Raw genomic sequence first — 15,082 nt, 5'->3', positions numbered from 1 at the left:
TCATGTTTGACACGGTGTCCCAACTTTTTTGGAATTGTTTTTGGGTTGGTTTTTTTTTTTTGCTTTTTTTTGTGTGTGTGTGTGTGTGTGCAGAGCAGTGGTTAACACTGCTGCCTCACAGCACAGCAAGAAGGTTCTGGGTTTGAACCTCACAGCCAACGGAGGCCTTTTTGTGTGGAGTTTGCATGTTCTCCCCATGTCTGCGTGGGTTTCCTCCGGGTGCTCCGGTTTCCCCTACAGTTCAAAGACATGCAGATTAGATAAAATACCCAGCCACTAGGGTTGCACAAGACAATGCATACTTAGTGCTGGTCTCAAGCCTGGATAGATTCTAGAAGGTTCCGTCAGTAATGGTGTCCGATGTAAAACCTATGCCAAATCAAATATGCGGAAAAAAGATCCACTGTGGCAACCTCTAATAGGAGCAGCTGAAAGAAGATCAAGATCAAGATATATATATATATATATATATATATATATATATATATATATATAGGGGCGACACAGTGGTGTAGTGGTTAGCACTGTTGCATCACAGCAAGAAGGTCCTGGGTTCGAGTCCAATGGCCAGCGAGGGCCTTTCTGTGTGGAGTTTGCGTGTTCTACCCGTGTCGGTGTGGGTTTTCTCCGGGTGCTCTGGTTTCCCCCACAGTCCAAATACATGCAGGTTAGGTTAACTGGTGGATCTAAATTGACCGTGAGTGTGAATGGTTGTTTGTCTTTACGTGTCAGCCCTGCGATGACCTGGCAACTTGTCCAGGGTGTACAGTAGTCAGCTGGGATAGGCTCCAGGTTGCCTGCGACCCTGTACTGTAGAACAGGATAAGAGGCTACAGATAATGGATGGATATATATATATATATATATATATATATATATATATATATATATATATATATATATATATATATATATGTGTGTGTATATATGTATGTATGCTTTTCTTAGTTAAATGAAGAACTCATTCCCTGACAGAAATTGCACATGAACCTGATACGATTAATTTATTCATGTTTTCATTTATATAAATGGTTTTATTTTTCACATGTGGTTTCTTGCACAATAGATTTTGTTTTCACATGGTAATTTTTCACAGGTAGGACATGTGGTGTATTTTTTTTTTTCAGATGTGATTTATTTTTCACTTCATAATGTAGGCCTATATGATTCCATAGTCTGAGTTCATTTGACTAATAATGTTTTTTTTTAATTATTTTGCAGCTCATCCAGCAAGTCATGACGAAACAAACTTTGTGAAAACCGTTAAATAAATAAATAAATAAATAAATATGAACATGAATAAATGGCATATGAATGTCATAAACCAGTTATGTCAACAAGTTTCACTTGACTCCTTTGTAAGTATAATAGTCCTGTAAGGAAGTTTTGTATCTTGGCAGAATTAAACTAACAGAGACAGAGGCTGGCATAGAAAGCTTACACTTGATTAAATAGCAGCCCAGAGCATCAGGCAGCTGAAATGTCACATCATAATTACTGGCTGCCTTTCATAAATTATAGAAAACTCATTCAAAATATAATTATCGTGAAGACACATTTAGTAAAGTGTCAGGCTGTTGGTTCCTCTACTATGAGCACGATCATCTTAAATTGCTGACAATCTAATAAACTACCATGGAAACTTGAAACTGTGATATTTTTTCCATTTCTTCCAATGAAGTGGTGATGTGTCAACAAAGAATTTGTATTACCTAATGTCAGCAAGTGTTTGAAAATAGTTTTGGGCTTGCAAAAGTAGAGTATGTGCATATACAGTATCTCATTTCCCTATAAGAGCATGGATCTGATCGAGAGCAAAAGGTCATGTTTGGAAGCCATTCCTTCGAAGAAAACATGGCTTTGTTAAATGATTCCTGTCTGAGTCAACTGGAGTGATGAAGAGAAAGCATGGATGCTTGACTTTAAAAGATGAAGGAAACGGAAACTAAACCAAAAAGGAGTGATATGGATCTGTAAATTGTAACTTTCTAATATCACTAGTTACCGCTGCCAACTTTGTTGGAGGAGGTTATGTTTTCGCCTCCATTTGTTTGTTTGTCTGTTCCCAACTTAACTCAAAAAGTAGTGAACAGATTTTGATGAAATTTTGAGGAAAGGTGAGCCATGGGTCAAGGAACAATCACTTAGATTTTGATGCAAATCCTGTGGATCCAGGATAGTCTAATATGTAGCTTGGTGGAGGTAAGCACTCTACCAAGTGCCCTTCTAGTTTAAATACAGTGTCTTGCAAAAGTATTCATCCCCATTTGTGTTTGTCCTGTTTTGTCACATTACAAGCTGGAATTAAAATGGATTTTTGGGGTTAAAAATCCATTACAATGGATTTAGCACCATTTGATTTACAAATGCCTACCACTTTTAAAGGTGCAAATTGTTCTTTTATTGTAATAATAATAATAATAATAACTTAGTTTTATATAGCACCTTTCATGGAACCCAAGGTCACTTTACAAAAAAGGAGATAAGTCAAGGAATTGGGTATGGGGGGAGAGGGAAGGGTTAAGGACCATAGGCCTCAGTGAAGAGATGTGACTTGAGATGCTTTTTGAACATAGCCAGAGTGGAGGCTTGGCGGATGCAGAGAGGTAGATTGTTCCAGAGGGTGGGAGCAGCAACACAAAAGGCTCTGTCACCAAAGGTCCGTAGCCTGGAGCGTGGGATGACAAGTTGGTCCTTGCCAGAGGACCTCAGGGACCTTGATTGGGAGTAGGGCTGGAGGAGGTCAGAGAGGTACAGAGGAGCAAGATTATGGAGTGACTTGTATGTGAGGAGTAGGATCTTGTATGTGATGCGAGACTTCACTGGGAGCCAGTGGAGCTGCTTGAGTGTTGGGGTAATGTGTTGCCACCGCTTCGTGTGTGTAAGAACCCTGGCAGCTGAGTTTTGTATGCGCTGTAATCGGTCCAGGGCTTTAGTGGGCAGGCCATAAAGGACACCATTACAGTAGTCCAGACGTGAGGTAATGAAGGCATGGATAAGAGTTTCTGCAACAGAGTGGGATAATGAAGGGCGGAGTCTGCAGATGTTCTTGAGGTGGAAGAAGGCGGATTTGGTGGTGTTATTGATGTGGGCCTGGAATGAGAGTGTGCAGTCAAAGATAACACCCAAGTTTCGCACTTCTGTTGAAGGCCTGATGGTACAGCCGTCCACATTAAGCAGGATGTCACTGACTTCTTTGGAAAGTGATGGGGGGGCCACCACCATGAGTTCTGTTTTGTTGTTATTTAATTTCAGTAAGTTAGCGGCCATCCATGTCTTTATTTCATGCAAGCAGTGGACAAGTGGTAGGGGAGGGAGATGAGCAGATGGTTTGGTGTTGATGTACAGTTGGGTATCATCAGCATAGCAGTGAAAACTGAGTCCATGTTGGCGGATGATCTGACCAAGAGGAAGCATGTAGATGGTGAACAGCAGGGGGCCGAGCACTGAACCTTGAGGCACACCGTGGTTGACTGGAGCTGGGGTTGAGGTGAAGTCCTTGATGGTGATATATTGTGTCCTACTGGAGAGGTAGGAGTGAAACCAGGAGAGAGCAGTGTCAGTGAGGCCCAAGTGTTCATGGAGACGGTGGAGCAAGATGGTGTGAAAGACTGTGTCAAAAGCGGCAGATAGGTCAAGGAGGATGAGAAGGCTGATGTGGCCGTTGTCTGCAGCAGAGAGTAGGTCATTCATGATCTTGATGAGAGCTGTCTCCGTGCTATGGTGGGGTCGAAAACCAGACTGAAGGGGTTCAAAAAGCTCATGATGGGACATGTGGTGTTGAAGTTGAGCAGCCACTGCTCTTTCCAGAATTTTGCTGAGGAAGGGTAGGTTGGAGATTGGACGATAATTGCCAGGGTCGTCAAGGTCCAGGTTGGGTTTTTTGAGGGTGGGAATCACCACAGCCATCTTGAAACTGGAGGGCACCACACCAGATGTCAATGAGGTGTTAATGATGGCCGTCATGGTAGGGCATAGTGTGGGGAGACATGCCTTTACCAAGGCTGTAGGGAGTGGGTCCAGTTTGCTTGAGGTGGCTTTAGCTTTAGACACTAAGTCCATGATCTGATTGTTGCTAAGTGGAGAGAATGAGGAGAGAGAGCACTGTTGTGGGTTGGCAGCTGAGGTTGAGTTGCAGTCCTTCAGGTAAGGCAGGTGGACATGGAGCGCCAGACTGGAGGAGCTTCCGGTAAATGTCATCCACCTTCTGCTGGAAGAATGTCTGGAACCTACAGCAGAGTTCGGTGGCATCAGACGGTTGGGGTGCATCTGGAGGGCGGAGGAGGCAATTGACAGTGGAGAAGAGCTGCTTTGGGTGGTTCTGTTGATTATTGATAAGGGTGGAGTAATATAAAGTTTTTGCCTTAGAGAGGGCCTCTTTGTAGTTCCTGACATGGTCTTTGTAGGCCTCTTGGTGGACAACAAGGCCGGATTTTTTGTAGAGCCTTTCAAGCTGACACCCAGCAGCCTTCATGAGGCGGAGCTCTGGGGTAAACCAAGGAGCGGGCTGGCTGAAGGAGATGGACCGGGTCTTCAGAGGGGCTACAGCATCCAGACTGAGCGAGAGAGCTTCGTTGTAATGCTCAGCAAGGGCATCCACACTGTGGCCAGAGGGATTGGTTGCAAGGTGTAATGCCAACATGCTTGATAATGCAGTTGTAGACACATGCTTGATATTCCTGAATGTTATTGTACGTTTGACGCGCAGTCTGGGTGGAGGCTCAGGTACAGAGAAAAGAATGGCATAGTGATCTGATATAGCTAGGTCCAGGCACTGGAGATGGAGGGGGGTTATGCCAGTGGAGCACACTAAGTCCAAGGTGTGGCCTTTGACATGCGTGGGACCATGTACATGCTGTGTTATGTTTAAACAGTCCAGGAGAGATAGGAATTCAATGGCAAAAGGGCAGTTATGCGAGTCTACATGAATATTGAAATCGCCTATGATAATGGTGGATGGGTACATGGGGCAGACAGTGGTGAGTAACTCAGAGAGCTCAGAGAGAAACCCATTGGTGGCTTTGGGAGGGTGGTAGACAAGTACAACTTGTAACTGTGCAGCCCCTGTCAGCACAAAATGTATGCATTCAAAAGTGCTGGAGTTAATGGGGAGTTCTTTAACCATAAAGTCAGAATTGTGTATGACAGCCAGCCCACCACCATGGCCCATGGAGCGAGGCTTTTGGATGTATACATAGCCTGGGGGAGTGGCCAGATTGAGAGATAAAAAATCCTGCTGATTTTGCCACGTCTCGGTCAGACACATGAAGTGGACTTTTCTTTCAATAATTGTGTCGTGAATTAATTCTGCTTTGTTATTAAGTGAGCAAGTATTTAGGAGCATGAAGTTTGTGGTCGTTTTGGAGAATGTGTTGGAAGGGACAGACATGTCAGCACGAGCCAGAGGACGCAGGTTGACAAGCTCTGCGTGACGTTTGTTTTGATGACGTCGCGACGCAGAAGTTCGGCAGGTGACAGATGGAACAGTCAGAGTTGTACTCGTATGCGCAAACTTATGTCGGGAGGCCCTATGCACATATCTGGGACGACGCAAGATGTGGAGAGACTTCAGGACATCCAGGCAGCTCTGAGGGATGAAGGAGCAGAGATTCATCAGTTCTGTTGCAGAGTATCTGAGGAAAGCCATGCCGTGCGCGCTGCTAAATGCTAAGCCACCAGTTACACTTCAGCAATTTCAAGTGGAGATCCAACCTGGATGCAACAACGACGCAGTCGATGGATAACCCAGAAAGGCACGATGATGTTGGTTGTAGAGACTGGGATCAGCCGCGGGAGGAGACAGGATGGCCTATCCAATGGTAAGACTCCAGTTTGTAGGTAGCCAGCTGAGTTCATCCAGGTAACGTTGATGGTGGCTGATCACCACTGCTCGCGCAGTGCAATTAAAGTTGTACTTGTAAAGTATGCGACGTTGGTAGATTAGAGTCGCAAAATGTATCTGTCAGTTAGTAAATAATAAAACAGCTGGACATGAGAAGCGGCGACATACACACCAGCATCCTCTCATGACATATGCGCAATATTGTGACACAAACAATAATTAAGGTGAAAAAACAGAAATCTGGAATGTGCATAGGTATTCACCCACCCAAGTCAATACTTCGTGGAGCCACCTTCTGCTGCAATTACATCTGCAAGTCTCTTGGGGTATGTCTCTATTAGCTTAGCACATCTAGCCACTGGGATTTTTGCCCATTCCTCAAGGCAAGACTGCTCCAACTCCTTCAAGTTAGATGGGTTGCATTGGTATACAGCAATGTTCAAGTTATGCCACAGATTCTCAATTGGATTGAGGTCTGGGCTTTGATTAGGCCATTCCAAGACAGTTAAATGTTTCCCTTTAAACCACTCCAGCATAGCTTTAGCAGTATGTTTAGGGCCACTGTCCTGCTGGAACATGAACCTTCATCCCAGTCTCAAACCTCTGGCTGACTCAAACAGGTTTTCCTCCAGAATTGCCCCGTATTTAATTGCCTCCATCTTTCCTTCAGTCCTGATCAGTTTTCCTGTCCCTGCAGATGAAAAATATCTCCACAGCACGATGCTGCTGCCACCACCATGCTTCACTGTAGGAATGGTGTTCTCAGGGTGTTGGGTTTGCACCACACATAGCATTTCCCATGATGGCCAAAAAGATTAATTTTAGTCTCATCTGACCAGAGAATCTTCTTTCCATATGTTTGGGGAATCTGCCACATGCTGTTGGGCAAACTCCAAACGTGTTTTCTTAAGCAATGACTTTTTTCTAGCCACTCTTCCATAAAGCCCCGCTCTGTGGAGTGTACAGCTTAAATTGGTCCTATGGACAGATACTCCCATCTCCACTATGGATCTTTGCAGCTCCTTCAGCATTATCTTTGGTGCCTTTGTTGCATCTCTGATTAATGCCCTCCTTGCCTGGTCTGTGAGTTTTGGTGGGCGGCCTTCTCTTGTCAGGTTTGCAGTGGTGCCATATTCTTTCCATTTTGCTATAATGGATTTAATGGTGCTCCATGGGATATTCAAGGTTTGGGATTTTTTATTTTATAACCCAACCCTGATCTATACTTCTCCACAACTTTGTCTCTGACCTGTTTGGAGGCTCCTTGGTTCTAATGTTACTTGCTTAGTAGTGTAGCAGAGTCAGGGTCCTTCCAGAACAGGTTGATTTATACAGACATCATGTGACAGATCATGTGACACTTTGATTGCACACAGGTGGATCTTAATCAAATAATTATGTGACTTATGAAGTGAATTGGTTGCACCAGCACTTTTTTAGGGGTTTCATATGAAAGGGGGTGAATACCTATGCATACTCCAGATTTCTGTTTTTTCATCTTAATTATTGTTTGTATCACAATAGAACAATTTGCACCTTTTAAAGTTGTAGGCATGTTGTGTAAATCAAATGGTTCTAACCCCCAAAAAATCCATTTTAATTCCATCTTGTAATGCAACAAAACAGGACAAACACCAAGGGGGATGAATATTTTTGCAAGACGCTGTACGTGTTTAGTTTATTCCCCTTTAGAATATCCATCAGATGTTGCTGAAGTTGAATGGGTGGATGGCAGTAGATGAACAATCAGGATTTAATAAAAGAAAAGAAGAGAAAAAGAATGAAAAATCTTCTGCCGCTTACTACCTTTCACGTCTTGACTTTAAAAAATGTTCTTATTATTTTTTTTTATTTAACCTTGCTTATGCTATTTTCCTGATCATGTTAGGTAATGAGGAGCTAATTTAACTCCATTTCAATGTAACTTTTAAACTTTATTTGTGGTTGAGATGCATGCAAAAGAGAAACAGATTTCAGTTCAGCAACATTTCACAACATAAAGGGTTTTCCCAGGCAGTCACACACTAACATCGCACATAGCCCAGAGTAAGAAAAGATCAAACAAGATTTAACCAAGAAAGAAAGAAAGAAACCTCAATTTCTTCTATTACTCCTTCGGGACTCTGTAACAAAAATGTATGGCTTGTCTGAATGTGTTGAGTTTTCAGTGCACCCCAGAGGGCTGCATAATCAAGTGAGATGATAATGGATGTGAAATGGATAAGTAATTTGAAGTGTGACCTTTAGCTAAAACCTCAGTAAGAATAATGCCTCTGCAAAGCAAAAAAGCATGATTGTACATAAAAAAGCCCTGTGCACCCCACGATATAAAAAAAACATGAGTCAACACTGAGTTCAGAGCTTTTTATGCAGCAAACAAAAACTGCTAACAATAGCTTACAGTAATAATAGCTTGTCTTGAAGGCATGCAATTTTCGATATCGCCTTTATTTTCCCTTTCAACTTTGTCTTTACTCGGCCATTTAAAAAGCCTTTTTAGGAAGGAAAAAAGGAAATGCAGACCTACCCATACTCAGACACGGTGGATGCATAGTTTGACCCCCTTGTCATGCTTAGGCGTTCAAGTGTTCTTGCTTGTGTGTACACAGCACTAACCCTCTTGCCCTACTCATGTGTTTATAGCAAAGCCTCACAAAAGAGCTAAAGTTTCCACCACGGCACGCTCCAAGTGTCATACAAACAGCAGGCCAATTCCCAGCTGGGATTCCTCAAAAAGGGCCACCCTGACTGTGTCAAAATCTTACTGAAGTATGCAGCCAAAAATTTCCTTGAGGGAAGTATCTCCATTCATACCACATTATATTTGATTTCACAAATCTGATTAGTGTGCATTATTTTTGTATAACCACACAGCTCAGACAGTAGTTCAAGCTGCAGCATAAATGACAGGTAAATATCAATGTGCTCGTTCTCATACATTATTGTTTCTATAGCAGCTTGTGAACAGGACTTTTATGTTGGATGTGCCAAATAACCTAAGACAAAATAAACAAACAAACAAACAAACAACAAAAAAAAGTATTGTCGTTGATGCAGTGACATTCATTTAACATTTATGGAAATAATCTCATCTGTCAACATTTTGTAACTGTCACAGTGATTTGCAAAGTTTTTTTCCAGCACAGGAAAGTCTTCAGGATAGAGGAGTTTACACTTTCTGGTCTCTAACGCCCAGCACACACCTTCCCGATTTCATTGGGGCTTCATGTGTCGGGTAATCGGTTACGAGTATACGGGCCCGAATTGATCGGTTCAAAATTCCCCGCACACATTTGCAAGACATCGTACACGTTCAGCCCGAATAGATGGTCACGTGTTCAAGATATCACATGATAGCATGGGCGTAGCGGACGCAGGGGACGTGTCCCCTGCACTTCCCGTATTTGTGCCCTCTGTCCCCTGCACTTTTTACAGCCATTACAACCACTCAATTCATTTTTTAACATGTGGAAACGCATTTTTCCGAGCCGCCTCTAAACGCGTCATGAGCAGACGGAGCTAAGGCGGCAAACAAACACCGCTGTCGTGTGTGATCAGAGACGCTTTAGAAAATATTGTATGAGTATCTTTGGTGTGATTCAGATCTGGGCAGCGCTTCTGTATGTTCAGCAAACCAGCCAAGAGGCTAAAGACTTCAGACAGTTTTTTCCAAACAAACCGTCTAAGTTGAGTAATGCTGTTGAATGTAGATAATGTTTAGCTAAAAGATGACAAATAGATGTCAATTTAGTTAGTTAAGCTAGCTAGCTAACTTAGAGGCGGTAGTAACTAGTTACATTTACTTGAGTAACTTTTTGGATAAATTGTACTCTTAAGAGTTGTTTTGTTGCAAAATATGTTTCACTTTTACTTGAGTAATATTATTCTAAAGTAACAATACTCTTACTTGAGTAACGTTACTATTTTGGCTACTCTAAGATTACTCACTTCTGGGTAGAAAATAAGAATATAAATGTATTTGTGTTCCTTTGACTGTTATTTCTGTAAAGATTTAATTTATTTTTGTGGTAGTTAAAGTTTAAAGTACATGAATTTGCTGATTATTATTACTGTATTCCTAATTCTATTTCAAAATGTTGCTTTCCACATATTTTTTAATCTTTATTGCCACAATAGAAAGAGCAGGGTGAGAGAGGAGACAGAGGACCAGAGGCCAACAGGGATGATTATGCAGGGTCACAGGTGAGAAGAGAATATAACTAGCTATGTCACTACTACTATTCTTAATTCTATTTATAAATTTTACTTTATAGATCTTTAGATTTTGATAGTATATCATTTTAAAGAACTAAAGTCGGTTCCCTGGTGCTGTGCTGTTTGTGGTTATGTGGTTCTTTAGCTGCTAAGGAGAGGTGCAATTGAATGCAAGAGGATGATAAATCACTCAATAGACCTCTGAACAATTGTCCCCCTCACTTCTAAAATGATGGCTACGCCCCTGCATGATAGTACTTATATATGCAAGACAGGAATTGGTGGTCAGCTAAGCTCACCATTCACAAAGCATTACTATCACTGGGGCGTCTTGCTAGTCATTGAAATGCCCTACACTTGCGTTGTTTTGGGCTGCTCAAACAAACCATGAAACTGATAAAAGTTTCTTCACGTTTCCCCGTCAAGTGATAAAGGGTGAAAGAGCAAAGGATTTTACCAAAAGACAATGAGAGAGGTGGCTCTTGAACCTCAGAAGTAGTAGAGTCAAAGAATGCTGGAGTTTGCAGTGATCACGTCATGAAAGGTTTGTAAATTCCTCTGATTTTTTTTTTTTAATTTGGATTTGTAAATGACTTTTCACACCATTTTCCATTCTTTCATGATGTTTTGAAGTTCAGGAGATGCTTAAGTCCCCAGATGTTTTTGTTTGATTGTGGTCACCATATTGTAAACTAACGTGTATATAATACGCATAATACCCAGGTCTTTAAAGCGGTTTCTGTGGATCTTTGTGAATGATTGACTTGGAACAGAAGAGCAGGGAGGATTGAGAATCGAGTGGCTGTGGTTTGTTTCCATCTGATACTAAAACTTCTAGCATCCTAGCAATCATAGGAAAGACGTGTACAAAAAGCCCATAAAGGCCTCCTTACCCAGGCATGAACGATACAGGATTTATCTTGTAGTGTTTTGATCCCCAGATCTTTAACCCAGCCACATATAAAAAGTTGTACTCCTCCATGCTGTTCCAGGTTTTCATCTGTGTGTCTGTGTAGAACGATGTCTGCAGCACCAGGTAGTTTGAAATGTCAGGGAACTCAACAGATGCATAATTTTCCAACTCAGGAAATATCCTTCTATGTTAGCGTGTAAGGATCTAATCCCATTGAGTGTTTCTTGTTTGGTTGTTTTTTTTTATCCACTTCTTTTGAGTGTACTTCTTGGTTTTAATAACTTGCTTCTTTGCTGTACACAAACATGGCAATAAGTTCTTATGTTAATGGGCCAGACTCCACTTTTGGATCATTAATCCCTTCTGACTGAGAATGACCCTCATGCATGGTTTTATATTGGCTTCTGGCACATCCATACAGTTTTAAATACCTACAATTAAAAACAGTTTGTTTTGACTGCATTTATTTAATTCCTGGGCTCCCATCTGTAACAGGGAATAATGTTGCATCCCATTAATACACTTTATAATAGATTATTAGATTCTAATAGAAGAGATGAGCCAAATAATTGGGGATCTTTTTTTTTTATGGGCCTCAACTTGTTACAAGTATGAATAGGTGGGCCTTAAAGTAAAAAAGGTTGAGAACCCCTGCTGTAAGTGATAACAGGAACGAAGTTGTCCCTCAGACATTCCATGACATTAAATCTTATATATAAACCCTTAAAATGTGTAACATGATGTTCATTAATAAATTAAATTGTAATCATGTTATGTCTGCGCCTGCTTGCACTCAAAACCCCACTTCCCAGAATTCACAACGACCTTCAAAGATGGCCACCACGGACTACATCACCCAGCACACACCTCACCATTCACAGGCTCCTGAAATCTGATTATCCACACCTGTATGCAATTACAGCTCATGTATTTAAGGACTCACAGTTTATACCATCATTGTGAAGTAATGCTCCAGGTAGCCTTGGCTGACATTAGCAAGCCTTTATTGTGGTGATTCTGATATTAGCTCTGACATCCTGTTTGTGCCTCGCCTCACCATTGCCTGGTTGGTTTAGTTTTCCTGCTTTCTGCCTTACGATTTGGATTTGTCTGCCAGTTTGCCTGAATAAACTTTCTTTTGGCTTTTACATTTGTCTTTCACCTGCATATCTGACAAATCCTTTGCAAGTTGCTGTGGTATATGCAGAATACACCTTGCATATTTGAGTATTCAAAAAAAAAGTAAAGATTTTTAACTGATTAAAAGATTTAACTTCTATCATCATGCCTGATCCGGAAAAGGGAGATCACTAAGCAAACTCAGATGAATGTAGAATTTGGCTTGCTGGTTAACTAATGTTTAATAATTGGATTTGAATGCTAGCATGCATTAGCGATGAAACCAAAACAACTTACTAACTAATTTAACAAGTTAATCTACAAAACTTGCCTAGCTGGCTAATGTTCTGAAATAAATTATATAAAATTAACTTAATTCAACATATTCTTTAGTTTTGATGGTGACTATTAAAGTCTGATGTTTGATTTTTTTTTATGTGTAAGACATCTTACAAGTAAAAAAAAAAAGTCAGAGATTACTTTCTACAAAGTATTTTGAACATCAAAATGAAAGTGTTTTTTCCCCCCTCTTGGAAATGTACTTTAAGTCTGCAAGTTTTTCATTTCAATAATGCTTCAGTAAAGTAAAAGTCTTCAGAAATACAACTTAAGCACAGCAATAAAGCTGTGTATTTCCACCCCTGGAAATTAAATTGGGTAACAAAAGTTGGGACCTTTTTATACAAAACCATTTAAAAAAAAACCCTGAGACATAAACAAATTCACATGCATAGTTAGACTCAAAGGGGATCTGGCCTGAGACAAGGTCTGACTTTTTGTATATTGCCCTTCCAGCTTACCCAGACTAATCTCCCTGGTACACATCAGCATTAGTCATGTTTACTTTGGAATGAGAAACAGAAAGATGGATGTAAGAAGGCTGTTCTGAAGTTAGGATCTGAGAAATCCATTTGCCTTTGCTTTCAAGCCAAACATGAATTTGAGTTTCAAAGCTTCCTAGTGGACCATTTCGGATGCAATATGATCATTCTAAGGTTGTGCATTTAGAAAAACTTCCATAAACTTTAACAATATTTGGGCAGGTATTATCAGAGGATCTTAGAATTTTGATGTTAGCTGGGGAATGCATACATTTTAAGAGAACAAAGTGAGTTGCTTCTCACCTTCTGCAGCCACAGAGTGTTGTTCTCAGTGGCACTCTCCAGGCTTTCAAGCTTTTTCTCAGTCTGAGCTGCATCAGGGGGTAAGGGTGAATCTCTCTGCAGGGAATTGCTCACCCGGAAGTTTCGAGGTGATGGGCACTGCTCCACCTCTGGCAGGATGAATGTGTAGCGACAGGGGCCATGCTGCACCTGGTGCTGCCTCCTCTCTGTGCCAGTTGCTACAGCCACCACTACAGCCAGGTAGCCCAGACTCAGCAACCAGCCCATCACTGGACACGGATGGCAAAAGAAAAAAAAAAGAATTGAGCACTGTCCTGCAAACAGGTTAAAAAGCAAGCTCCTATGTGAGGTTGTTGTAGAATTATTTCTTTCCCTTCTCCAGATTCAGTTAGTGCCTTTTCCTTTTTCTGTGTCTTCTCTCTTTTCTTTCTTCTGTGGCTGATACGATGCTCCAGGGAAAGCTCTTTTTATGACATTACACACAGAAAAAAAAAAGTTCTATTGGTGCATTAACAGGAGCATACATAGAACAGATTGTTTCCTATTTCTGATCCAGTCAGTGCTGTAGATGACTCGATACAGGAAACATGCCGCAACCACGCTCCGTGCTTATTTACTCTTGAAATTGGTTTCAGCCCCCCTTTTTGTCGAAGCTGCTCTTGTGAGAATGCCTTAGGAGACAATTTCTGCACTCAAGGGCTTTTGGACAGAATGCCAGAGCTCTTGAAGTAGCAGTCTACCTTAGCATCCCCTCTCTCTTGATACACAGTCATTCAACCTCCCTCCATCACCTACTCTTTCTGCTTCTCTCTTCTTCTCCCTTTCTCAGGAGTTGACGGTGGAAGCCACAAAAATACACCAGGCACCCACTACAATAGCCCAAGCAAAGAACATTCTCTTCTCATTAAACCTCCTCCTCCTGTTTCTCTCACTCACTCACTCACTCTCGTTTTTCTCCACCCTCCCCAACCTCTTACCATCACTTAGTCACAGCAGTGATTCTCTGTTAGGGGTTACACAGTTCACAGCTGCACCACTCAGTTAAAGCTGATAAACGTATGCATGTTATTCATTTTCATATAATTGACTTTGTAGAGTTCATTCATTATATCCACTTCCATTCATTTAGTTCGAACTTCATCCCTCATGGGATACAGCGTAACTAATAAGGCATCAGGTTTAACTCAAGTAAGAAGCCTTCAGAGACCAAACAGCTTGGTAGTCAAAGATGGAGAGTATTTGTACTTTGTTACTATACTTTATCTGTACTTTACCTGAATATGACGCAAAATTAATGCCTGTATTCTTTCACAATTATATTGAATATAAGCAGCAAAGTTTGTTTGTTTGTCTTGAGCTAACATTGCCATTTCTCGACGGATTTTCACCAAATTTGGGAAGTAGGTCCGGGGATGACCTGGAATTTTGCAGATATACCGTAAGCAAAATTCATGTACAGGTCCCAGGGGATCCCTGGCAGGCCCCTGGGTGGTGGATGTTTGGATTTTTGGTTGTCTTGGGTTAACATCACCATTTCTTGACGGATCTTCACCAAATTTGACATGGAAGTCTGGGGCAACCCAGAATTTTGCAAAACCTGGGCAACACCAGGTAACCTGCTAGTATTGAATAAACAAACAAGCAAATGTTTTACTGTCAGTTTATTGTCATTTAAACCACTAACTTCCAGGAACATTTTCTGGTCTGGCTATCCATCATTACAGTATTTAATCATTTATACATCTTCAATGTCCACTTTATCCTATCCTGGTCAGAGTCACAATTGATCCAGAGCCTATCCCAGGGCGTAAGGCCTGATTGGGATGCCAGTCGCTGCGATGACCTGGTGACTTGTCCAGGGTGTACTCC

General features: G+C 41.4%; 1 protein-coding gene across 1 annotated transcript in view; it reads right to left on the bottom strand.

Annotated features, from left to right (window-relative positions):
* angpt2b (angiopoietin 2b) overlaps positions 1-14,083 on the bottom strand; it is a 35,626-nt gene extending 21,543 nt beyond the window's left edge. The window contains exon 1 of the mRNA XM_060942068.1: positions 13,214-14,083. Coding sequence (XP_060798051.1) covers positions 13,214-13,480 — 267 coding nt within the window. The 5' untranslated portion in view covers positions 13,481-14,083. The remainder of the gene's footprint in view (positions 1-13,213) is intronic.
* Positions 14,084-15,082: the final 999 nt, after the last annotated feature.

This window comes from Neoarius graeffei, chromosome 16 (assembly GCF_027579695.1).
Source record: "Neoarius graeffei isolate fNeoGra1 chromosome 16, fNeoGra1.pri, whole genome shotgun sequence".
Taxonomy (NCBI): Eukaryota; Metazoa; Chordata; class Actinopteri; order Siluriformes; family Ariidae; genus Neoarius; species Neoarius graeffei.
Note: the sequence above shows the minus strand (reverse complement) of the source record. Positions and strands in the feature narration are given on the sequence as shown.